This window comes from Gymnogyps californianus, chromosome 14 (assembly GCF_018139145.2).
Source record: "Gymnogyps californianus isolate 813 chromosome 14, ASM1813914v2, whole genome shotgun sequence".
NCBI classification, from domain to species: Eukaryota; Metazoa; Chordata; class Aves; order Accipitriformes; family Cathartidae; genus Gymnogyps; species Gymnogyps californianus.
The window spans coordinates 9,519,122-9,545,030 of NC_059484.1; the positions used below are offsets into that span (position 1 = coordinate 9,519,122).

At 60.7% G+C, this 25,909-nt stretch overlaps 1 protein-coding gene across 1 annotated transcript; it reads right to left on the reverse strand.

Moving 5' to 3' along the window:
- Positions 1–1,183: 1,183 nt before the first annotated feature.
- On the reverse strand, positions 1,184–24,391 carry AFAP1L1 (actin filament associated protein 1 like 1). Its single transcript, XM_050905603.1, has 19 exons — positions 24,376–24,391; positions 9,785–9,913; positions 9,117–9,200; positions 8,665–8,762; positions 8,390–8,501; positions 7,897–7,995; positions 6,979–7,190; positions 6,434–6,613; positions 5,614–5,700; positions 5,230–5,314; positions 4,921–5,073; positions 4,244–4,455; positions 3,662–3,807; positions 3,181–3,259; positions 2,933–3,047; positions 2,555–2,719; positions 2,154–2,332; positions 1,761–1,889; positions 1,184–1,380 (listed from the first exon to the last, which is right to left on the reverse strand). Exons 1-19 carry the CDS (start codon positions 24,389–24,391, stop codon positions 1,357–1,359), a joined length of 2,304 nt encoding a protein of 767 aa, XP_050761560.1. The 3' UTR covers positions 1,184–1,356.
- Positions 24,392–25,909: the final 1,518 nt, after the last annotated feature.

Here is a 25,909-nt window from a genome sequence, read left to right on the forward strand (position 1 = left end):
CAGCTAAGCTCACGGCTCTGAGCTAACTGCAGTCACTAACCCGGCGTACGATATTCAGCCAGCCTGCCTGCTGCAGCAGCCGCTGCTGCAGGGGTGCTGAGCCCACCCCAGACCCACCCTGGCCCATTTCACTGTGAGCAGGAGTAGTTTACCCACTGTGCTCCCTACAGCCACAGGAAGGGGCATGCCAGTGCCAGCGTTTTTATTAAAAGCTGCTTACCTCATTACTAACAAGAGGGCTTTGAAAGAGCAAGCTCCAAAGGTTAATTGTGGCAGTCGTTAGCATGAGCGGGCGTCGGGCCTGCTCTCTTGTTCCCAGCATAAAAGCCTGGGCCTTTCCTTTTTATTCCTGTCCCTTGTTTCTGCCTGTGCTAAATGACCTTCCTCTATTTCTCTTTTCTGTTCCAGTCCCCTCATTTGAAAGCACCATTTTTTTCTTTAATTTTTAAACTTCCCTTTGCTCCATTTTGACCACATGCCTTGGCAAACTGTGTCTGACTGCAGCAGCAATAGTGTGAATGCACTGTTGGCCAGGAGACAACCCCGTCCCTTTCCCTGCTCCCCCGAAAGCTGGCATGGGGCTAGGGCAGAGAAAGCTGGGCTGCCTCCAGCCTCAGCCCTTTGCAGCACTTCTAAGCTGTTTAGCAAGGTTGAAAGGTATCCGCTGTTAATTTGCTTTCCAAATGCCCTCACCCTTACTGCCTGGAGAACAAGAAGGAAATACTGGACAAGGGCACTTGGTTGAGGCACAGCGAGCTCGAGACATGAGGAACCCTGAGATGAGACCCTGCGGAGCTGGGAGCAGTGAGCAGGGTGAATGATCGGCATCTCCGAAGTGTCCGGTCCTGAGCAGCTCACGAACTCCAACACTGAGGGGGGCAAAAATACCCAACGAGTCCGTGGTCACTTTGGAAAGCGTTAGCCTGGCCTCCAGCGTCCCCAGGGTGGCACACACTGATCCTGATAAATCGGAGCGCCTGCCCGGCAGCGCCGACTGCCAGCCCCTGGGCTCTCCCCTCCTTCCTTATGCACCACCATGGGCACACACACCTTGTGTCAAACTCCCAGCCCGGCGGGAGGCTTCCCCCAGAGATGGGTTTCCCAGTAGTATGTGACCCTGATCCACGAAGGACTCCCCTTCCCCACCCGCCTCCCAAATCCCCCTCCCGCCCCCTTCCCCATGGTTTATAGTGTTGCCCACGAGGCAGATGGTGCCGCAGTGGTGGGGCATGGGAGGGCATCTCTCCCTGCATGCCTTCCCAGCACCCTCCCGGCGCCTCGGAGAAAGGGGGCTTGTAGCTCCTCCGTGAGCCCCAGTGTCCGGCGGGGGCTCAGCAGGCGTTCCTGCAGCCCAGCTTAAGTCTGCTTCTTTTCCCATTCCTGCACAGAAAGGAAAAAAAGTGGGGTATGAGGGGACATCGCTGGAGAAGTGAGCGCTGAGTCCTTCGAGGGCAGCCCTCCCTACTGGGGGCTTCGGACCACCCTAGCATCTTCAAAGCCTGGGGTCACTGCTGCCCCCGTCACTCTCCCCCCTGCCTACCCAGCCCTGCACCTTTGAAATCTCCCTGCAAGCTGGGCTCACGCCAGCAGTGAGTGCTGCTAAGCTGGGCCAGCCTGGCTGCAGGGGACCCTGGCAGTACCCCCTGCTTTTGGGGTAGGGAGCATCTCTGGTCCCCAAATTTTATGGTCAAGGAAGGGGGACAGGACAAAGGCTGAGATTTCCTGTGGGGCCGGGGAGGAGAGGGGAAGCGAAGCAGGACCTTGGCCTTCCGCAGCACATTTCCCTTGTTGGCAGGGAGGATGGAGGGACTTCTTTTCCTCAGTTCAGCTGCACAGTTAACGGGGACCAAGTGCTCAGGGGGGCTCCCATTTGGCTTGTTTGTAGCTTCCTGTGGAAAAGGGTGAGAAAGAAGGAGGAGGATTTAGGAGATCCACGGAGCAAGGACAGCCAGGGAAAAAAAAAGGCACAAATTGTCATGGGGTCAAAACTGACGTGGCCAAACGTAATTGATGCTTTGCTTCCCACCTCTGTCCACAATGGGACAAAGCAGCAGGGATGTCCCTTCTTCCCCACGTGCTACTCCCCCCGCCACCCCAAGCACCATTGCTGGGGGAAGCTGGAGCCACGAGAGCGAGGAAGAAGGGATGCGTACCCCATTCTCAGCCTTGCTGGTCACAGCCAGCCCCAGGGCCGGCCCTCCCGCCAGCGACTGCTTCAGCTGCTCCTTCACTTCGGTCAGCTTGAGCTCCAGGTCCACGCGGCGCTCCTCCTTCTGCCGGCACTGCTCCTCCAGCACCACCACCTGCTGCTCCAGGTCCTGCAGCTTCGTCCCTGCTTGCACAAGCACACCCAGCCCGGGGATGAGGCCATAGGGATGGAGAAGCCACCTATCCTCCTGGACAGGGACGCTAGATGGGGCAGCCAGCCCAGCTCACGGCCACAATGCCACCGCCAGCCCAGCGTCCCCATCCCACCCCAGCTCTGCAGCCTTCCCCCTGCACTTGAGTGCCTTCGAGCAGCCACAGCCGCAGTGCTCGGATGGCACCAACCTACCCGTGCTGCCCTTCATGGCTTCCCGCAGCTCTCGCTTCTCTTTCCGCAGCAACACTAGCTCGCTGCGGATTGATGCTTTCTCCTTCTCCAGCTTCTCCTTCTCTGTCAGAAATCGCCTGGCGTCCTCCTCGGCCCGGTTCTTCCCATACCTGTACTGGTTAGCATCTGCATGCACAAGGAGAGCCTGTCATGAAGGCTCTGGCCCCGGCTGCACTGGTGCCACCCGCGGTCCAGCTGAGCTGGCGCAGCACAACCCATCACCCGTGTGCCAGAGCCGGCCAGCCCCAGCCTGGCTGCAGGCCCCTTTGGGGAAACAGCATCCTCCCGGACTGGCCAGGGTCCCCCCGCGGAGGTTTGCAGCTGAGGGCCCCCACTCACTCGACGCGTGCCTCTTCACTTTCACTTGCGGGTCCACCCGCCGCGACTTCTCGCTGCAGGAGGAGGCATGGCGCTTCACCTGGGCTCCTGCCGGCCGCCCCGGCTCCTCCTCGGCCTGCAGTGGGGACAGGAGGGAGAGTGTGCTGAAACACCCGCGGGGCCGTCGCGGCCTGGCCAAGGCTCCCCAGGGCATCTTCTGTAGCCCGGCCACAGCGGTGGGAGAGGGTGAGCCACGGAGCCACACTCACCTGAACCTTCTCATAGGGGACGTCATCGTACACCACACGGGAGGAGTCTGGCCGGTGATCCTGGGAGGAGCTGGCCCACCTGCAGGACGAGGGATGGGGTCTTCCTTGCCAGGACACCCTTGCCAGCCCCTCAGTGAGCCCCTCCATCTCACAGGGCTTCCTGCATTTCTCCCCCAGCTTCACTCATGAACACTCTACCCTACCCTACTGCACCCTACCCTACCATGCATATCCCTTAAGTCCTTCATCAGCGTTGATGAAACACCTTCCACTTTCCATCCTGCCCGAGGGGAAGTGCCCTGCTTCGGGAACCACCAACCCCTGGGATGCTGGCTCTCCCTGAGATCACAGCACAAACCGTGTCCCAGCCCGTGCCTTTTCTAGGGAGCACACAGGGCTGAGGATCGCCGCCCCCAGCCCAACACTCTGCCCGCAGCACAGCCCCTTCCCAGCCCGCGGCACAGCAGGAGGACAGCCTTACAGGTAGGAGTGCCTCACAGCCGTCACTATGTTGGCAATCGTCTCCACGTCCACGTAGTCGTAGTGCAAAGCCTCTGGTGCCGTCTGTGAGCCTGTCTCCACCAAGAGGAGACCCAGCCAGCGGCCCAGGTCTTCAGAGCAGCTTGCCTGCAGGAGAGAGAAAGGACTGGGGTGCCTGCCTAGCTCCCAGCCCCTCACACTCGGTCCTGCCTCCCAACGCAAAGCCCCGCTGTGGAGAAGAGCCCTCCGATACGAAGTGTGTGTGGAAGACTTAGGAGGGTCCAAGAGAAAGCACACGGGCACATGCAGGAGGTCCCAGTCCCAAACCCCCAGCCACCCCCTGCAACCTGCCTGCTTCAGCCCTGCCAGCCTCCTCCCTGCCTCCAGCCTGCAAATGCCTGCACGGCTGCCCCCGGCTCACCCAAGTGATGCCCTGGGCTTTCTTAACATGCAGGGGAGAGGAAAACAAGGCACTGCTTGCATCAACACTGCAAGTGTTGATCATCACAGGAGATGCTCCCCCAGCTTGGCAACCCCCTCCTCACGGGACCGGCGCACCCTGCCCACCCCACTGCGTGCTCACCTCCAGCGCGGCCACCTCCTGCCCATTGCGAAGGATGCGGAAGGCGAAGGGGTGTTTGGGGCCGAGCCCCGGGACCACCTCGCAGCCTCGGAGGACGATGGCGTTCACGTGGGTCCGCAGGTCAGTGCGGTCCTTGTGGAAGTAGAGGGTGTTGCCCTTCAGGCGACACCAGCGCTCCTTCCAGCACTGGTTAACCAGGACGCTGAGGTAGCCTGGGGGGTGGCAGGGCCGAGGGAAGGGTCTCAGCACCTGCTCGGCCAGACCTCGGGCAGGCTTTAATGAGACATGGCTGCCCAGAGATTACAGCATGGCTCCCTACTCGTTTGGTCCTTCTGTGCCTCAGTTTCCCCACAGAGAGCCAGCTGGGACACCCTGGGCCCAGGTGAGGTGCCAGCTTAGTGCCACACAGTCATCCGAGCCTGTTTTATAGGACACAGGTGTCCCCTTGCCCCTTCCCCACACACCATGGGAATTTGCAGAGCTGAGACTGGGCACCATTTCGTAGCCTGAGGCAGTGTCACAGCCCTCCAGCAGCTCGGTGAGCTTGCCCCCACCCCACCACCCCCTTACCCCCATCTGCCCCCTATACAGCCAGGCTGGGGGGAAGGATGACAGCTCCCCACCGCTCCCGACCCCGTGCGAGCCGAGCCCTGTCTCTGTCCCCAGCCCACACGAACCGCAGCAGGGGATGTCCTCCTCAGTGGAGGAGGTCTGCATGTCCTCGGGGGAAGGCTTCTTCTTGGAGAAGCTGATGATCCTGGTGATCTTCTTCCCTGCTGCCCGGCTCATCGAGCCCTTCAGGTCAGCCAAGCCGCTCTTTTTGCCTTTCCCTGGGAGGAGGACAGGGTAGCTGTGTGCCCCTGGCGCATGTCATGGCATCCCCCCTCGCAGGGAGAGGATGCTCCCCAGCTGTGGTGCACACAGCTGGTCCCCCCGACCCGGGGGACAGCCCGCCTGGCTGGGGGCAGGGGCCGTACCGGGCTCACCGGGCTCTCTGCGGGCTGCCGGGGAGCCGATCTCTCCCGTCGCCACGCTGTCTGAGTCGGAGGTGTGCTTCTCCTGTGACAGCCGCTGTGGGGGGAGTGGAGCAGGCACCCTGTCAGCAGCGTCCCCCTGCGCAGCCCCCAGCAATGGCCACTATCGGCCGTTTGTCCTTGCTGCGCAGGGCTGGGATGTCCCCTGGTGCCAGGGGAGCCCCGTTCCCCTTCCCCAGCAGCGGGGAGCCCCATAAGCCCCACAGAGCTGCTGCGAGGATGGGAAGGACTCCTTGTGCAGCACCAGGAGCTCAGTGCTCCCCCAGCCTCACGTTCCCCAGGCTCGGCCGCAGCAGCCCCACACAGCACCTTGGCAGGGGGGTTAGAAACCATCACCTTATCCAGGTCCATCTTGCACGGCATCACTGGGGAGGTGGGGGCTTCCATCCCGCCCGCTGCCAGACCGCTGGCTTCCTTTATCACCTGCGGAGACAGCCCCCAGCAGCCACTCAAAATGGACCCGAGGGCCAGGGCTACGTTCCCTGGCTCAGCACTCTCCCATCTCGCCGCCAGAGCTGGGCTGAAGCACGGGGAGAGAGGTCCTGGTCTCTGCAGGACAGGACAGCAAGCCCTGTTCGAGGCACAAGCCCGGCTTGCCTGGGGGATTGCACACACCTTGGCCCCTTCAAAACTGCAACCAATTTTGCAGATTTTGTCAGAGATTTTGGAAATCTCAGAGGTGAGGGACTTGGGTACCAAGCCGCACAGTCATCCTGCCAGCACAGGACACCTCATGTCCCCCTGTTTTACAGGCAGGCACAGTGTGGCTTGCCCCGGCCGCGTAAAATAACCCTGTTCTCCCACATTTGGGGTAACAGCTGGGTTTGTGGTGTGCATGGAGGCTCCATTCCCACCCACGGCCCCTTCCCTGCGGCCCCCGCCTCCCGCCCCTGAACAAAGGCAGGAAAGGGCCATGGGGAAGAGGAGGGGGAGAGCAAACATCCCCACCCCGCAGGGGCTATCAGCACCGGAGACGCCCAGGCCCTGGGAAGCGGCTGGCCAGCCCCCCCCAGCTGATAAGAGACAGGAGCAAAGCCCCCTTCCCCTTCCAGCGGGGCAAGACCTTTCCCAGGACAGCCCCCTCCCTGCTTCAGCCAGAGAGGATGCCAAGGAGAGTCTGCGGCCCCCCAGGCGATGCGGTGGGCAGCTGCGGTACCTTCAGCCACTCCTCAGCCTGCTCCTTGCTCTGCACGGCCAGCACCAGTGCCTCGGCCCCCGGCAGCGAGAACCGCAGCTCGTGCTTCTTGCGCCGCCCATCCTTGGGGACGTAGATGACGTTGCAGGTGCCCAGGGGCACCTCCACGTGTGGCTGCCGGTCCTTGGAGCTTTTGTAGCACTAGGGGAAGCAAAGGGAACTGCTCAGGGCTCAGCTGAAACCTGCCTGTCCCGCTGCCGTGCCGGGCAGAGCTGGGGTCCCTCTCAGGGTCCCTCACAGGTGGCACAGATGGAGGTGGCTCGGCCTTTGCAACAGCCTTGGTGGCGGCGGGCTGCAGGGTGCCCTCTCACTCCATTGGGTCCCAAAAAAGGGGAGCCCTCCGTTCGCTTGCAAGGGAAGTCAGTGCAGCCTCTGCATGTGCTGCAGGGCAGTGGCAGCCTTGGGGCAGGGTCTTGGCTTGGATAGTGCTATTTTTCTTCAGCTTGGACCCAACCACCCTCAGAACCCACCAACAGGTTTCTGTCCCCCACCAGCTCTGGGCTCACCAGCAGTTTGCTGTCCCGTATGATGGTGAGCTGCTTGGCCCACTGTCCAAAGCGCTTCTTGCGCAACAGGAAAGCACAAATCCTGCAATCCTTCACCAGGTTCATGGAGGCTTCCTCCGACGGCCACTGGTGTGTCAGCTGCTGGCCCTTCCCCTCCTCCTCCTCCTCGTCATACGACTCGTAAGAGCTGCTCATCGCATCGGAGTCATTGTCTGGAAGGAAGCAGGCGAGTCACACCGAATGGCACCCCGGGGCCCTGCCTGCTGGGCACGCTTGCACACTGCCAGGGCCCTCCGTGCCTGGCGGGCTCCAGCACAGAGCCTGGGCTGGGTGCCGGGATGGATGGACTCCATATCATCCTCTGAAAACAGCGGTGTTTTGACCCCAGCCATCTCCATTTCCCTTCCAAACCAGGCAGGATGCTCGTGGGCCAAACGCCAGTCCCAGGTGCATCTATCCAAACCCCTGGGCTGGCTTATTTCTTTGCAAGGCTCAAACTTTGAAAGCCTGGATTAAACCTTCTCCCTGCAACAGGGGATCACGTGCTGGCCCTCTGCCCCACACCTCCCACGCAGGGCATGGAGGAGCAGCGCTCTGCAGTGGTGTCCCTGCCTCAGCCCTCCTCTGCCATGGCAGAGGCAGCTCATGCAGGGCGCAAGAGCTGCGTAGGCAGGGACACCCCTTCCCCATGCTGGTGACAGACACGGCACTGATTACATCCCTTCCGCAGCATGAGGGCTCTGGCTTGCATGACAAACAGCACTCCGTGCTCCTTGCTTTTTGCCCAGCAGCCTCTGACATATGAGAGGTCCTCCAGCCTCAACCCCACCGGCCCCCTGCCCAGCACTCAAGCTCCCATCTCGGGGCTGGACCTTGCCGAAGCTCTTCCCCACCCGGCGAGGTCACTCAGATACCTACAGGAGTTTTTTTGCTCCCCGTTCATCCTGGTGATGGGGTAGTTGCTGTCTGCATCCTCATAATAGCCATCCTCGATGGAGTTGGGGGGGCTGGAGCTGTCTGCAGAGGAAGCAGAGGGCAGCTGGGGGTGCTACACCCGTTTTCCCCCCAAGGATGCTCTGAGCAGCAAGCCTGCGAGCTGGGGCAGAGCAAAGCACACCCTCTCAGGGCATCTCAGCATCGGTCCCCCTGCGGCTCCGACCTCTCCCCATCACCCCCTTCCCAGTCAAGCTGAAGCAAACAGTTCCTTGCAATAACAGCACAGTAGGATGGGAAGGGAGTGCAACAGGAGCGATGCTGGTGGGAGCAGCCATGTTTCCTTCCCCAGGATGAGCCATCATGCCCGCTGAGGGCTGCCTGCTTTGCCAGGTGGGCAGGCAGGCAGGGGGATGCAGCGGGCAGCTTGCGGGGCTCTCCCCACCCTCCTGCCACCCCGGCGTGGAGCAGGACTTACTGCGAGAGGTGATGTACTCGGGGGCCTTGCCAGGGCCCAGGGGCAGGGCTTCCTCATAGTAATCCTCAGGCGGGGGAGTGGTGGGCAGCGGCGGAGCAGAGTCCACAGGAACCTACAGCAGAAACACCACCGGCATTAGCCAGGCAGCGGAGAGAGACATGAGTCCTAGCAGCTACTGCGGTGCCAAGGGACACGAAGGGGTCCCAGCCCCGGCCACCGCCACTTCCCCGTGTGGGTGCAGAGCAGACCTCGTAGGTGGGCATTCAGGGACTTACAGTTTTTGCTGTCTGGCTCCTCGCCAGCTCCAAGCCAACGCCATCGCTGGTGTCCCCCTCCTCCTCCTGCATGTCCTGGAGATCCCGCAGGTCACAGTCTGCCCAGGGGTAAGCGGAGAGGGTGAAGGGAGCAGGAATCCCCAGCCATGCCCTCCAGGGACCCCCAAGGCAAGCACTCATGGCCCTTCACTGGGAAGGTGCTGGGAGACAGGCATCGCTGGTAAACACAGCTGGTGTGTGGACTCACCGTGGCCAGCCCCCAAACAGCTATGGGGGAGCGGGAGCAAGCGCCCAGGGTGATGATGTCCACCCTGGACACAGAATACAGCTTTCATGCTCCTTGCCCAGGGCCCCCCTACCCCAAGAGCCCCTGCTGTCAGTGGGGACCCCAGGGCCAGCATGACCCACCCAGCATGACCCCCAGCACATCACTCCAGGTTGGCCACACATACCAAACTCCTCAAAGAGAGACTCCACGAAGCTGGTGCCATTGCTCAGGGATGCCGTGTTGACGTACATGTAGTCCATGTCCTTCCCTGGGAGCGAGGGGGATGCTCTCAGCCTGGGGGTGGGCAGGGTGGCCGGGGCGAGCACCGGCACCCCTCCTCCCCGCAAACACCAACCCAAGGACACAGGCCAGCTCACCCCACCATGCCAGGGGACACTCCTCCAGAGCAGGTGCCTGGGGAGTGGAGGAGCCCCCAGGGATGCTGCTGCCCCCCCCCAGGAGGGCAGGAAGGGGGGAAGGCTGTGAAGCCCCAGGTGCATGGCCCTCCTGGCCTTCCCGTGGAAACCCCTGCGCTCAGCAGAAACCGGTGGCAGGAAGACCTCTGCAAAGGCGGCGTTTCCACAGGGAGCAGCCCCCCCTGCAGCCACGGCAGGGCTGATGCCAGCCCCTGCGCCTGGGGCAAGGAGAAGCTGGGAAGCGAGAGCGGGGAGCAAAGTGCCCGAGGGGGCTGAGCAGGTGCTGGGCGCTGGGCACAGAGGCAGCTCATTCCTGCCCTGCAGAAGCTTTTCCCTGCCCTGCTGGGGTTTTGGCCAGGACACCCCGGGGCAGCTGCTGGGGACACCCACTGCCCCTGGGGACAGCCACTGGGCACCGCAGGAGTGGGCCACAGACCTGTGGGCGGCTGCAGCTTCTGCAGGATGGTGGAGACAGCCAGCTTCTTCTCCTGCGTGGTGGCACTCAGGTACTCGTGGTCCAGCAGCTTGAGCAAGACACTGAGCTCTGGCAGGAGCTGATCCAGCACTGGGGGGAGCAGGAAAAAGCCCGTCAGCCAGGGTGGTGTTGGGGTTAAGACAAGGCAGAAGGGGCTGGAACGTGTGGAAGACCCCAGGACAGGGGTCTTTCCCAGCTCACCCAGCACAGTTCAGGCGGTGTTTGCTAAGTGCACACATGGTCCTTCCATGCACAAGCTCTTCTACCTGCACGCAGACGCCAGGATGCAGCCTGCTGAGCCCGCGAACGGAAACACCAGCTCTGCAGGGCTACTGGACCGCTATCAAAGGGCTCAGCACACATATTTTTCCGTGCAGATAAAACTACACCTCTGTCTGCCCGACAGTGTATCGTGGCTGCTGGTGCCCCCTCGCTGTGACGGGCGCTGGGTGGTGGCAGAGGGAAGGAAGGAAGGAGAGGAAACCCAAATGCCATCTCCAGAGCCACCTGGCAATGCCACCCAGGGAGATGTCCTCCCACCCCTCGCCTGTCCTGGGGGACATTCATATTCCCCTGCTGTGCTCAGACCACCCATGACCTCGCAGCCCAGTGCCACCTCCACAGGGTTCCCATACACAGGCTAGAGCCTTCCTCCCTACACTCACCAACAGCAGCTCCTCTGCCCTGCTGTCACTCCTCCCCTGTATCATCCCAGCTCATCCACACTGCTCCAAGGCCACTCCACTCTTCCCTCCAGGCATGGAGTCACTGCTCCCAGGGACAGTCCCTGCCCCACACAGGCTCCTGAAAGGTGCCCAGGGAGAGGACGGGGACTGCAGCACAGGAGGGGCTCTCCCCACCCGGCTCTGTGTTAGCTGAGCCTCGGTCCAACACACATGGCCCCAGAGGTGGCCAAGAGGGTCAGAGCAGCTGAAATCTTGGCAAAGAGGAACCACACCAGAAGCCACCGCTCGGCTGCTTTCCAGTCTGTGGGATCCCAGTACCTGCCAACTCCTGAGCTGCTGTTGCACCTGAACACAGCATCAGCCCAGCAGACAGAACCAGGCAAGGGAGACAGGGAGAGCCCAGCAAAAAGCAGGAAAAGAGAATTTGCCGCAAATCACCATTACAGGCACAACACATGAAAGTGTGGGTCTTCTTTTTGATGTGGTGATTCGTGGGTTAGTTTTTATGAAGCAAAAGCACGCTGCAGCGATGGGGTTACCCGTGCAGCAAGGCTCCAGAAAACTCTTGGGTGTTTGCATATCAGAGCAGGGCTACAAAAACATACATCACTGAAAGCAGTGTGTACGGTGCTGGCAGCAGCTGAGCAACAGCTTTGGGAAAATGTGTTGGCCAGGAATGGGAAGGACAGGGAGGATTTGAACAAGGTGAGCTCTGGACTCCAAATCTCTCATGAGCTCCCACACCCCCAATTCTGCATGTGCACCAACATCCTCATCCCAGATCTCTTCCTGTACCTTATGTCCTCGAGCAGGATAAGACAAAACTGAGCTGGATCCAAAGCCAAGCTCCCGTTTTACCCAGGACCACGCACCTGCCCAGCTCCACTGGCATCCAGGGTAGCTCCTGCAGGGTCTGGCACCTGCGGGAGATGGCCTGCATTGGAGAGGCCAAGCTCAGGGACACCAGCAAACCTGCAGCTCTGGAGGCTACAGAGGCGGGAAAAAAAGCTGCTGTTTCTTCCAGTGCAAGTGTGAGCAGGATCCCTTCTCTTGGCAGCAACCGAAAGTCATCGCAGTGCAGCTGGGGCGGCATGCAGCTGGCTTTGGGTCTCCAGGGACCAGAGGAGAGGCCAAAGGTGACCGCAGAGGCAGCTTGGATTTGCTGACTGATGGGGATGGCTTGCAAGGAGGAGATAGCACGTGCCCTGGCAGCATGGAGCATCGGGGACACCCTGCCCAGACTGTACCCATCCCCACTGCTGCCCTTCCAGGCTCTGCCATGGGAAGGGCCCCGGCAGAGCAGAGCTGGGCAGCAGCGAGGGCTGGCATGGGGCATATTTCCCAGGGGAAGGGCAGGATGCTGTGCTGCTGCAGCTGATGGAATCCTCGTTACTCATGTTCTTTAACGAGCTTCTGCTGGGCCCTATCCAAACACCACATCCACTCTGCCCAACACCCATCAAAAACTGGGCTGCTACAGGTTTGACCCAGGATTTTGGGTGCCCAGCTTCCACCCCTGTGAGCCACAGACCGGAGCAGGGAGAGAGTCTCCCGGGAGTAGTGGGAAGGAGGCTGGCACTGCTGCCCAAAGCAGGGACAGCGTGGTAAAACCAACTGCTGTTTCAAACGTTTTCGGCTGAAGGGGAGCCCAACACGATTGGGTTGATGCAGATCAGCACCCGGCCAAGATGAGCCCCTGGGCAAGGAGACAGCGTGCCCGGCCCCAAATTGCCGCCTCCCCAGGACATGAGGCAGGATGCGGCTCACAAGTCTCTTCCTGCCGCCCCGGTCAATGGGCTTCTATCTCCACAGACCTTCTGCTTCCTCCTCCCTCCTCAGCGCCAAGCTAAACAGCAGCCTCAGCCCTTTCGGCAAGAGCAGCTTTGCCAGTGCCCATCTCCCGTGGGCAGGCCAAACCAGGACAGGTAGCCCCCAGGCAGGGGGAGAAGCCTCAGCACAGCTCCAGAATGAGCAAGCAAGCCTGGGGAGCTGGCAGCATCTGGGGGAAGGAGAGGACAACCACAGGGGAAGCGGGGCTCCTGCTCCTTGAACTGGAAAAACACCCCACAGCAGACAGGCAGATACAGGACACAGGTCCTGCTGATGCTCCGCTCGCTGCATCCCTCCAGCATGCACCTCCTGAGGTGGGGATCTGCTCCAGCCACTTGAGAGCCTCATGCATGTGATGAGCGAGGGTAAGCACTCGGCTCCCATGGCCCTCTCCTTGCCCCTCTGCAGAGGCAGGAAAGGAGGGAAGAGGAGCAGATCCTCCCTGGGATGTTTGCAGTGTGCTGCACAGGCAGGATGGGAGCAGGCTCCTGCTCAGCGATGCGGTGGTGGTCTCCAGGCCAGGTGAGACATCCTCCCCTGCAGGGCTTGGCAGGGCAGGGGACTAACAAGGAAGCAGCTGGGACAAAAAGCAAGATGCTCCCCTGTCCACCCAGCACCTGCAAGCATCTAGGGAGACACCCATCTTCCTGCCGCCCCAGCTCAGCAGGCTCTCAGCTGGCCATGAGCTCCCACGGAGGAGATGGGGACCATGCACATTCCCTGCATCAGTTTCCCGTAGCACAGCGAAGCCTAGGCCATGGTGCTTACCAGCATCCCCATCCCCTGCCACACGTAGGACATCTCCCATCACAGCCACCAGCTCCTGTGTCAAGGCTTCGGACCAGCCGAGGGCAAAAGGGCAAGCGGGTTTCTATTAATAGTGACAAAGCAGGCGGCGTGCATGGCGAGGCGGGCAAGGAGACCCCGCTGCGCACAAGAAACAAGAGTAGCTGATAAGCGAGGTTTGTCGCCCGGCATGGCAGGCGGGTGAGCTCATCAGCAACGCCCCGAGCGCCAGCTCTGCGCCGGGGCGCACGAACCACGGCGCGGGGCGAGCACTGAAGGCGCCTTTGTTTCCCCCCAGCTGAGCTGTCCCCTCCGTCTCCCTTGTTAAACATCCTCCAAAATACAAGGGGGGGGGATGAGGGGGTGGCAGTCAAAGAGGCCTGTGATCCCAGGAGGGCGCATGGCCTTCTGAGCCAAGCCTCTGCCTGGGGGAGCGGAGGAAGGGAAGGAATTAATTTCCTATGCTCGTTAGGCTTCCAGCCTAAATAAGGTTAATGGGGTGGCTGCAGGAAGCAAGGGGAGATTGCTCCAGGGTTGCTGTGTGGAGGGCAGCAGGGGCTGATGTGACTGACCCAAGGTCACCTGGCGAGCAAGGACCGGCACGTTACTTCTGCAATAGCCGCCCGGAGTGAGCACAGACCCCGCACCAGCTGGCATCCGCACCCATCGCCGCGGTGGGCAGGGGACCGGGCTCGTGTGCCGAGGGTGGGTGCTGGTGTCGGTGCAACCGCGGCATGAAACCGTGGAGCCCAGGGACAGAGGTGGTGGCAGGACATCAAAGGGCTCCTGGGGGAAGGCGGCACAATGTCAGAGTGGCCACAGGCGCTGAGCAGGTGACGCAACCAAAAAGGGACCTTGCGTCCCCCACCCGCCGAGCCACTGCCTCGCTCGCGGGACACCTCCAGCCTCGCGTCTGCCTCTGGTGCTGACAAATGTCTCCCACCTGCTGCTTTCTTCTGGGGCTTCTCTTGCAACTGAAATACTGTGGGATTGCACTGCTTCGTTGTGCTCGGGCTTTGGATACAGACATCCCAGGACAGGGAGTGACGCCAGCCTCCCCTCCCAGAAACTCATTCCTCTCCATGTTTGCTGCCTGTCCCACTGCTGTGGCAGGATGGGAGATGTCAGCGAGGTCTCTCAGCCTGGGAAGGCCAGGAGCCGTGGCAGCAGATGGCTTTAGCATTAACTAACTCGGGCTGGATGGGCTGGGGGGACCCAGGGCAGCTTTGCTGGGACAGGGTGAGCCGAGGGACCAGCACCAGGATGCTGCTGCTGTTCAGGACAATGGGGCAGTATTTCCTCTGCTGCTAAAGCCTGCCCTAGAAGCAGCACCAAGCACGATGCTGGCAGAGGAGCTGCATCCCCTCCAGCACCCCACCACCTCTCTCCACCCTGCACCCAGGCCAGCTCTAATTTTAGACCCTGCGAGCGCTACCCTGCTCAGGGACCCGCTTCCACAATGCGGAGATAAAGGTCCAGGCACAGCCTGCAGCTGCAGAGCTCATCTCCCCCTCCCCGGCCTCTGCTCCGTCACAGGAGCAAAAATCAGGTCTTGCTACAGCAACCTGCAGCGAGGAGGAAGAGGAAGAGGAGGAAGAGGCTCCGGCCAAGCCAAAGCAGGAGTTTCCTGGTGTACAGACCCAGGTTTTGCAGGGGGAGAGATAAGACAATGCACGTGGAGTTGTCACCCCAAGCAAAGCCGGTCTGCAGCCTGAAAGAGAGCCCCGGGGAGGGGAAATGCTGTTTCACAGCACCGTAATGCTGCGAGGCTGCTGCAGTGGGAGGTGCACGGGGACCCCCGTCCTCTGCCTGCCCCCGCCACGCTTCCTCCCACACCAGGTGAAGGCTGGGAGTGAGGGGGCCGGGGGGAAATCAGATGCTGGGAGTAACGGCCATTGTTTGTAGCTAAAATAAAAACCAAGCAAAAATAAATCCTTCCTGTTGGCGCGGGCAGGGCCCTGGCACGCTCTGCCTGCCTGTGCAGGGCTGCTTAGAGCTGCCACCGGCAGTAAACAAACGTTTATAGCTCCTGGGATGCCATAAATAGGTGGGGTGTGGGCCAGGGAAGGGGGCACAGCTGGGGGCTACCCCAGTACCCAGTGACAGCGGCAGAGATGCCCCAGCCCCAGGAGGAGCCCTGCAGGGAGGTCACCTACCCTGTGGGACAAACAGACCCAGCGCTGCCGGAAGAGTTGCTTGCAGCACGCAAACCGCTCTGCCCTCTCCACAGGCTGATGTTGAACTACCTGCAAGAGACATCCGGGCACTGGGACGTGCCTCCATACCTCACTGCCTGTCCCCAGTCTCCTCCTGCCCCAGCATGAGCTGCAGGCATCACCAGAGGGGTGATGCCCAAAGTGGGTGTTGAGAGCCCCCTCCAGCCCCAGCACGCTGCTTCCCACCCTGGCGGGCCAGCTTTCCCCCGCCGCTGCTCCTTGAGGAAGGCCATGGCCTCCTGAGCTGTCTGCTGAGCTCCCAGGGCAGTTCCTGTTCCCATTCCAGTTCCCAAGGAGGTTTCTTTCTGATGGGGAGGAGGCAGGCACGCAGCCGGCGAGGAAGTGACTTGGCGGGGGCGACGTGGCGCTCCCAGAATTGTTCCTTTGTGCAGAAGACATGAGGACAGACTGCTGCCTGCCTGCACCCTGCCTGCGGCCACCGCTCCTCCGGTGCGGGCAGGAGGAGCACCCTGCCAAGCAGGCAGGAGAAGGGCAGCGCTCAGCCCCTGGGAGGTGGCAAGGGCGAGCAGGGTATCCCTGCCAGCCAGGCTCAGCTTCCCGGCCAGCCATCACCAGCTGGGTGTGGGGCAAACTGGGATGACTTGGATGGGCAGGTGGGGCCAGGAACACCAGCCTGGAAAGTACCTCCTCCTCCCAGCGAGGTTGTCTGTACAGCTAAGAAGCAACTTGGCATGCTCCAGCCCTGAGGGTTTTTAGAGAAAAGCCAACCATTAATGATCACACTTGAGCTCTGACAACATCCCGTAACAGTGGAAGATTTGCTAAGGGGCCACTCGATGCACATGAATCATCTCCTCCCTGGAAACAAGAGCCCCTTGAGTGGGTTGGATGGGGGGAGTGCCATGCAACAATGTCAGCAGGAGCCTGAGCGCTTGGGGCTGGCTCCTGCGTGGCCAGGAGCCCTCCACCCTCCCGGCTCTCCAACTGCCCCAGCCGGTGCCTCTTCCTGCCCCTCGCTGTGATTAACCCCCTTGCCGTTAGCCCCGGGACCCTGGCAGCTGTCTCTGCTCCCTGAGCAGCTCTCAGCTCGGGTGCTGCAGCATCCCTGAGCGTTGTGGAGCACAAGGCGAGCTTGAACCTTTTGACTTGTCCCCCAAACTCCCAGCACCTCCCTGCCGCATCCCCACAGCATACCCTGTGCCCTGCCAAGCCAGGCTGCAGCAGGCAGGGCAGGGACGCACATCTCCTGGGGATCTCATCATCACGACCTTACAGTAACTAATACCCTTAGCTGATAACCTTGGAAAATCGATCCCAGGAGATGAATGTGAAACCTGCTTGCTCGAGGGGGCAGAAGGTCCCCCGCCAGCTCTCCCTCCCGCTGCAGTCACCCGCTGGCTTCTCTCCTTACACGAAGGAGCCTGCAGGGTTTGCAGGGCCCCTCCGTCCCACTCCAGCCCTGGGAGAAGGGGAGATGAGCAACCAGAGAGGTTAAACAGCAAGAAGGCTGCCCTGGCTGTGCCTGCTGAGCCTCCTTCATCTGTGGCCCCATCTGCTCCAGACGCACACCCCAACGCTGACAGCAGCTCGGGGGGGCATTCCTTTCCTAGCACAGCTCCAGTGGCAGGGCCAGCTCAGTCGCTTTCAGCAGTGCTCGTGTGAAGGGTCCTGCGTCTGGCCCAGTGCCTTTGCCAGTAGCGGCTCGTCTCCCCAGTATAAATAGCTCTGCAGAAAGCCTTATCGCATGGCCTTGCTCCCAGCCGCTCGCCCACCCCAGCAGAGACCGGCTGAGCAGCAAGTCCAAGCTGGGGCTGACTGGCAAAGCCACCCTCTCAGCCAGGCTCTCCCCAAGCCCTCCTGCTTCACCCTGGCCCTCTGCACAGAAGGGGTTTCTCGGAGTCCTCACCACCCCCCAAAAAGGGGAGATAAGCAAGAGGAGCTGTGGCACACACCTGGGGCTGGTGCTCTGCCCAGTGCACCCAGCAAGGCACAAGGGAATCGGATGCAGAAGGAAGACTCCAAACATCACCATCCTAGTGCACTCTTTTCTGGAGGGGAGACAGTTTCACATCCTCCCCACAGTCTTAAACTAGAAAACAGGAGTCCTGAATAGAGAGAAGTGTAATTACAGGCCGACAGAGCTTGCAAAGGGCAAAGATTATCACCCGCATTCACACCCCTGCCAGCTCACACACTGCAGAAACCATTGCTCACTGCTGTGGAGCCAGTCAAGCCTCTTCTGTATATAACTGGATTAAAGGAGAAACTGGAGAACAACGGGATCATGGTGGTTCCCTTCCCACCCAGCCCCGTGCTGGCAGCACACCCCTTGCAGCACAGCCCAGCAGGAGGGGTGCTGCTCTGCAGCTGAAGCCCCAAGCTGGGTCAAGGCTTTCCTGGCAATGCCCACACTCAGAGCACGGCTGCGGGTGGAAAATCTCCCCCTCAGCAGCAGCAACCGCACGCCCAGAGCTGTGGCCTTCCCCCAGGGCTGCAGCACCCTCACCCTGCGTGCTCTGCTTGGCACCCCCCGTCCCCTTGGGCAGTGACTCACGGAGGGGTCCCAGGGAGCCCCCAACAGAGCCACGGGGCATCACAGGGGCTGAGGCTCTCTGAACTGGCATTGCTGCTGGAAGAAACCCCCAGGGCAGCCCTTGTTGAGCTGCAGGGTATGTCCTTCCTCGCAGCAGCTTGCATTGAAGCAAAGCAGCTTTACAAGTGGTGCAAGTAATAATTAACAGGCTGATTAAATTACCCACAAACATCTCCTGCGACCCAGGCAGATAACGACCCTCCAGTGCCCCGTGCTGCAGCAGGACTCCTTCTCCAGGGGCTGCAGGGGCCGTTCCCCCTCCACTGACGGCTTAGCAGCCCTTTCTCTGCCTCCTGGAGAAGACTGTGGTGGTTTGCTTTAGCTCACCAAAAGCAAACTTTATCCCTCTAACCCGAAGAGGCTGCAGCTGCCCCCACCCCAGAGGAGGGGGTGGTTTCTGGATCAACTTCTCTTACTGCTGAGCACAGCAAGAAGTCGAGCAAATAAAAGCACCCAGGTGAGATATCGCTGAGTGACCCTGCTCGTGTCCCCAAGCAGGGTATAGGCAGCCTCCTCCCCCTGCCTGCTCTGCCCCGGACCCCTGAACCCCGGGGGCTCCTAATCCCAGGTACAAGTTGTTTCCAGCCACAGCTCAGCCCAGTCAACACAATTAGCTCTGCAAATACACGTGGGCCAGATTCAGTACTTCCAGGCTACATTTCAAAACTCGGTGCCAGCCTCAGCGGGCGCATGGCAGGATGCTCCGCTGGGCCAGCCTGGGAAGCAGGGCTCAGAGGCTGCCGGCTGGAGAACGTGTTTAAATAATGAATGAAAAAGAGAGGTTTGAGATGCCCTTTAAAGGAATAGTCAGGCAGGGGTGAGACCTGCTGAGTAATGTATAAAAAACAAGCTTCAGGCAGAGGGGAGATGTTAGGATTAGTCAGAACCCAGAATAAACTGTGTTTTCTCCAACCAAAATTTTGGTGTCAGCCTTTTCCAAACAAACTGCGCAGTGCAGGGAGCAGCAGGTTGGCCTGGGCTCCCCTCTGACACCAGGAGAGGCACCGGGACTGGTGCCACAGCCATTTGCCCACCCCTGTGACCACCCTCCATGGTGGGCAGAGCATCGGGAAGCCTCCCCGGGTCACACCTTCCTGCCTGCCGCTGTCTTGGAGCTGGGGGGACCTGAAGCTCTCACCTTTCTGTAGCCCTTCGTCTCCACCAAACCTCAGCCTCCAGGACAGCAGGAATTACAGCTAATTGCAGGCACCGTGGTGGGAAACCTGCTGACTCAGCACCCCGGTGCTGATGACGGCCCTCCCCACCGCCCTGCGCCCAGGCAGGCACCGCCACGTTACCACCCAGGGCCGGGTGGGTCCTCCAGCCCCCAAATCTCCAAAATGGACACCCCAGCCCCACTGATAGGGGTGGAAAGCTCTCTGTATCCCAAAAGGCTGCTCTCCGTGCCCCATACATCCCCCTTCCCCAAAGCCAAGATCCAAAACATCTCGGATGCAATACCCGACCTGCAGGAGCGAGATGCGGGGAGGCCGGCAGGGCTGACACATCTTTCTAGGAGGAAGAGTCACACGAGGCACTTGTGCCTGGACCCTCGGAAGCAGAGGAGGGTACGGGACCCTCACCTAGCAGGGTGTGGGCATGGAGGGCATGGGATTTGCAGGAAGGAGCTAGTGGATTAGCCACCAGCCAGCTCCACTTTCCCAAACACTTCCAGCCACGTTGCACAATGCGGACCCCTCTTTTCAGAGGCAGTGGGAGGAGAAACTACAGAGCCCCTGTGTCGGAAATATCCCCGTGGAGCTGGGGGGAGGGAGACAAGCGCCCAGCACCCAGCCCCCTGTGTTAGCATCCCTGCCCTGACCCCGGCAACGCGGAGGAGCTTGGGAGCTGTGCTGGGCACGAGTCCCTCCTGCCCGGCGGGGGGATTGGGACCTGCTCAGTGGCCACCCCAGCCCTGTTCCTGCAGGAAAGCGATGTTCCCAGGCCGGGGCAGGTAGGGCACGGCAGAGGTTCTCTACGTTTTGAGGCTGGGGCCGTGCTGCCCCGGAGGACCCTCGGCAGGCAGGATAAGCGTATTTTCTCAGCTGAGAACAGCCCTTCCGTTTCCTTCCCTTGCCCAGCTCTGCCGGGAGCATCAGGTGCAGCGGCAAGGCCACCGGCTGACAGCATTTCCTACCCGCTTAACCCCTGCGGGGCAGGGGCGGAGAGGCAGGAAAGCCAGTTTATCCCGTCGGGAGAGCTGAAACACTTGAGCACAGGGGAAGATGCGACTGCTCTGGTTATTGCCGATGGCTCCGTCAGTGCTGGGACTGGTTCACCGTATCTGCTTTTAACTCCAGGACACAAAAGCCAGCTATCAAACCTGTTGCTGCATAACTTCTATTCCTGGCTCTGTCCTTTACAACCTTGGTTTCCCAAAGCATAAGATGACACTGCGACCACATAAAATGGGAGGCTGAACCCACTGGACAAGGAGCCAAAAAAGGGCTGTTCCCCCATCACCAAGCTGGGTGGCTTTAATGTTAAAAAAAAAAAGAAGAAAGCCAAAGCCATTCTTCAAGTTCCTCCTTACACATCTCCTGCTAATTGCCAGCAATCAGAGCATACCAGCATCTCCCAGAGCTCCCTCGTATCACTTCCAGGATCACATGCACATGAAAGCCACTTCAAAAAAAAAAAAAAAAAAGTATTTTGAGCATGGAAACCCCTTGCAGCAAGATCTGTTTTCGTTCCAAACTGTTACGAAATGTCACTGTTTTCCCTTGCCTGCCAAAGAGCCTGCCTTTGATGCGATGGGAGGCATATCAGGAGCAAAAAGGGAAGGGGCTGCAGCAGCCGTGCCGTGGGGGGAGCCTGGGGGAAGGAGGGCCAAAGAAGTTATTTTCCTCCTTTCCCGCTGTGGAGGCTGCAGATAGTCAGCGCAGTGTCTGCAGAAGGACCTGAGCTCCCCGCATGCCGCCGCTTTTAGCGCTGCAGGGTGATGAAAGCAGGCTGGTGGTGGCTGCGCGGGTGCCCTCCCCGCGGGTGGCAGGACCTGCTGTATTCATCCCATGGGTGCCCTGGCAGGGGGTGCCAGCCCCTTGTTTGCACGGCAGTGAGGCAGGGCTGGCAGAGACAATGCAGAGCTCCTTGGGAGGTTTCCAACCCAATTGTCCTGCTGCTGCCCTGGAAGAGTGACATTTAATAGATATTTTGCAGGAGTGACAGTTGTGCCATTAATTTTAAGGTTCCTTATATGCAGGAGGAGATGTGTGTTCCTCAGGAGAGGGCTTTAGCTGTGCCAGACTAATAGTAGCCAGTGTAGGGAAGGGTTAAGGGGTTAGGACATGAGTCTGGGATGCCAGAAACCACTTCAAGCCTCCACTCTGCTAAGTCGTTATCTTCTGTCCCCAGCAAGTTATTTGGCTACTGAACAACAGGCAAATCTTGAGTCAAGCCCAGTTTTCGCTCCTTGTCCTCTGAAAAGCCTTCCCACTGTTTGGGATGAGACAACTTCTTCAAAACGTTAAACAAAGTTTTCCTGGCCTGGGATAAGGACTGCCTGCCGGCTGCAGGCGAGGGGATTTCAGGCACATCGGGGCTCAGCGCTGCTCCATAGCAAAGGGCATGTCAGCCTCACAGCTCAGCACGTTTGCACCGGAAAACAGCATTTCCAGGTCAAGAGCAAACGCGGGAAAGAGGCAGGTTTACCAGACAGCCCAGGCAGATAGGACAGTCCCCAGGGTCCCTGGCTGGAGGACACTACCCCTGCAGCAGTTAGTGAGGGCACCAGCCTGCTCCTTCCCCTCTCCAGCAGCCCCTGCTGCAGCAGGCACCCGTGATGTGCATGGCAGGGCAGGTCTGTGCCCCTCCCGAGCAGCCAGGCGGGCTTCAACAGGGATCCAGTACCTACAGCAAGCCCCATTTCCCCCGGTTAAGGGCAGCATTGCACACAGAAGGATATTGGAAGATACAGAGGGGCAAATAACTCCAGTGCCTCCCTGCTCTGCTCTGCATCAGCATCCCTGGGGCTGCCCTCCCACCCCACTTTGCCTGGCACGGTGAGGCCGGGGCAGCCCGTGGTGGGCTCAGCCCCCTTCCCCGCATGCTCCCCAGCTATAAACAGGCAGTGGCCCCGGGCAGCTGAGTTTCCAGTGGAAGGAATGGTTGCAATGCGGGGGAGAGCTCGGCACTTGCCTGGTGCGCTAACAGCTGGCCCGATCTGTGTTTCTCACCCACTCCGCACCCCCTTCCACCGGGCTACGTGTGCGGGGCGGGCGGGATTCCTGCTGCCAGCTTGCAGGCGGCAGGTCAGGAATGATCCGGGCTCCCTCCCACCAACCCCGCGGCCTCCCCATTCCTGTGGGCGAGCTGGAGCCAAGTTTATCCCTGACACATCTCTGCCGGCTTTGCTGGATTTAGACCCCAGATAAGTTTGGTGCAGGACCTAAATTCTGGTGGCACAAAAGGTCAGGGAAGAGTCACTAATGAGGAGAAGCCGTGTGTGAGCACAGCCCTGCTAGAGCAAAGGCTCCTGGCACAGATCACCTCCCAAATCATGCACACATGCACTTCTCCATCATCACAACCTGAAACAACTCCGCAAACAGCCCACAGCACCAATTCCCCTGGTTAGCCGCTGGTGTAGAGCCTCGCCTCGCACTGGGTGCTGCTCAGCCTGCCAGTGAGGGCAGCAGGCTCAGCTGGAGCACGGAAAGCGATGAAGCTGGCAGATCATAAAGCAAGAGCAAGTCAGGATACACACAGGGCCTGAGTGGAGCTCCAGGTGAAGAAAGGGGCTGCTGGAGACCAGGCAGAGGCTGGGAACAGGGCACAGAGCTCCTACTCACTACCAGACCCCACACCCCTTGCGCTAGGGAAGGGAGCCTGGCGAGACCCCTACACCTTCCCTCCGCGAGCCGCAGCCCCCAAAGGGATCCAGTGGCTCTGGGTGGTGAGCAGGAGGGTCTGGAGGAGGTTTACATTAGCAAAGAGCCATCCAGATGCCAACAGCGATTCATTACAAGCACTTAAAGCAAAGCAGGCAGGCACGCTGCGCACCAGCAGGCACCAGCGAGGGGGATAAAACAGCAGAGTGACTCTCCCCTGGCAGGGCCAGCCCATGGAGCGGCTGCACCATGCCCAGGCCCGTCTCCACAATGCTCCAGGATGGTTTCCGCAGTGTGCTGGGCACCCCCTGCCCTTCGCTGCAGTGAGGTCCCAGGTTTGATTTTTGGGGTGGGCTGGGATGCAAACAGGGTAGCCTCCCACCAGCTCACACAGCAAGAGAACGGGGAAGCTGAGACCCTCTGCTGTCCCCTCTCCCCATCAGTGAGGTCCTCCGGGACCTTGAAGGACAGCTCTGGCATCACATGTCATTTGACAACACTCCCCCTCCCGCAACAGCACCCTCCTTCAGAGCTGGCAAAGCCACCCTGGCTGGCTGGCAGGCAGGGCGAGCCGCAGCCATGGGGGAAGGCTGTCCCCGTCACCGTCCCCATCCCCTCCCGGGCTGCTGGACCCTGACACTGCTCTCCGAGCACCGACACCGCGAGCTGCAGCCCAAGAGTCAAACTCCTCATAACTGTGTTTCCACTGCGGAAACGCCACCCCATCCTTTTACATCGGGAAGGGGAACTCTTGACCCTCGGGTCTTTCTGGTGCTGACCCAGAGCTGCAGACGCAGCACTGCCTCAGCCGCCCTGGGACTTCAGCTTGGTCCCAGCCCACAGAGCCGGAGCGATGCCCTTGGCCGCCCTGTTATCATTTTTGGCTGGTGCTTCTGTAGCACCTCCAAGCACTGATCAAGAGCCAGGACCCCCGTGCTACACCATGTCACCACCTACTCCTCCTCTGCAGCCCCAGGCCACTGTTCAGCAGCAGCAAGCAGCAATCCCCCTGAAAGCCTCCCTCTGCTCCCTCCAGGGACCTGCCAGCCCCAGCAGAAAGCCAGGACCTTCTCTGCAAAGCTGGCCCAAAGCCCTGGCAGGTTTATTCATATCCCAGATCAAAGCCTAACAGCTACGTGAGCCCGATGCCACAAGCTGCAGGCAGGAATCGCACACATGTGGGAATGCAGCCGCCTCCCAGCAGGGTGGGGATCAGGCCCTCCATGGCTTTACGAGACCACTGGCATCTTCCCCAGCTAGGAAAACTCTCTGGATTGGATCAGCTCCATCTGGAAACACCAGTCACCTCCCTTTCTACGACCATAATTTCCCCTAATAAGTGCTTACATCCCACAGACTAGTTTACAAGCCGCTGGCTTTTCACCCATCTGACCAGCAAAGGGAAACTGGTACCAGTTTGTGTCCCAACTGGCCCTGCCGCAGGGCTGGTGGGGGGCAAAGGCATCCTGGGGGCAGGGTCCCACATCGATCCGTTGTGCTGCACCCACTCGGTTGGGAAGGGATGCGCGATCCCCAGCCCCTCGGGACCGGGACGGGCATCCCCTCTCCCCGCGGCCAGGCGGCAGAGCACGCTGCACGGCGGGGAGAGGGGATGCCCGTCCCGGTCCCGTCGCGTCTCGTCCCCCCTTACCGCTGAGACGGTCCATGGTCCCGGAGCCGCAGGCAGCACCAGCCGCCCCGGGAGGCGCGGGCGGGCGAGTGTCACCGGTAGCAGCCGCCCGGCGGGGCCGGGTCTCGGCTTCGGAGCGGCCAATCGCTTCGTCCGCCCCTCCCTCGGTGCACGGCAGCGCCGAGCACCGGCACGGCCCGGCACGGCACCGGGAGACCTCCTAGAGGTGTCCCCGCCGGCAGCACGGGCGGAAAGTTTGTCCTCATCGCTGGTGACTCCCCCGCCATGTGCAGCCCTGCAGCACCCACCTCCCTCCACCCACCTTGCACGGCCGAGGGTGTCCCGGGGTTCCCCCCTTCCCCACCCGTGGATCTCCCCCAGGTGCTGCCCCACACCGGGCATTGAGCATCCCCTGCAGCGGCAGCACACGGAGATCCCCCTGTGAAGGGTGGGGGTCCAGAGCGGGCCACCTCCACCTGCCTGCTGCCTGCCCACGGGGGTTGTTCGTTTGGGCAAAGATCCAGAACTAATTCCCCCACCCAAACGCACACCCAGTGAGCAAGCACAGCTCCCCCTGACCACCTCACTGCCTGCTTCACCCGTGCTGTCCCTGCTCCCCACCGCCCAAACCCCTTCATATCTGCTCCCTCCTGGTGTCCCTCATGTGCCCAGCCTCTGCCTGGCCATGGTGCTCATGCCACCGTCACTGTCCCTCCCCAACAAAGACCTCAGGGAAGACCTGGGCTTGGGAGACTTGTGGGGTGTGTGAGGGAGCGTCCCGTCTGTGGAGAGCGTGTGGCAGCAGGGGCAGTGACTCCCGCACCCCAAGGACAATTTCTCCCGGCCTCAGGACTGCAGCTGAGCCCTCCTCTGGGGACAGCAGGCTGTGACAGAAATGTGATTTGGTTTCACATGTACCCAGTTATCACTTGGGAAAGCAATAATTGAAATATTAGACGTGCATTAGCAACTGGCCTCGAGGGCTTCCCCATTTGGGGCACTCTTAGCGCAGGACAGTACTGAGGCAGCGGCTCCCCTCTCTCCCCCTGCGCCCAGCTGGGAGCCAGCCCTGCTGCGCTCTCCCCAGGCAGCTCCTGCCCCGACGCCGCTCCCTGCCTGGCTGGTGTTTGCTGGTCTCTCCCTTCTGGATTGAGCCCCATTTTTCTCTCATAATGCAGGGTCACCTCCGGGGCTGTGGTGGGGGCACAGGGCGCTCGCAGGCCAGGGCCGCCAACGCTGCCGCCCGCCGGGCTCCAGCTGCTTTGTGGCTGGGACTTGCAAAGCAGCCAAAGGAGAGCATGGGCTCAGGCAGTGGTAGCTTCCAGGGCAGGCGCTAACGCCCCCGCCACTGCTCGCCGGCTGCAGATGGGTGCTCTCTGCACACCCCGGGGCAATGGGAGCCCATGAGGGTCCCACGGGGTGTCTGCTGCCCCTGAACAGCACGGGCTGGAGAGGCTTCCTTGGCTCTGAGAGACAGCACTGAGCCCTGCCTCAGTTTCCCCATCTTTGCCATGCAGGTAGTTGTGGGGAACAGTTAGCATAAACCGTTAGTCCA

Bases quoted from the DNA above. Each gene is read 5' to 3' on its own strand.
- AFAP1L1 (XM_050905603.1), bottom strand. The intron at 7,996-8,389 runs GTAAGTCCTGCT...CTTCCTCTGCAG, and splicing joins CGAGTACATCACCTCTCGCA to ACAGCTCCAGCCCCCCCAAC. The intron at 5,315-5,613 runs GTGATGGTTTCT...CTCCCCCCACAG, and splicing joins GCAAGATGGACCTGGATAAG to CGGCTGTCACAGGAGAAGCA.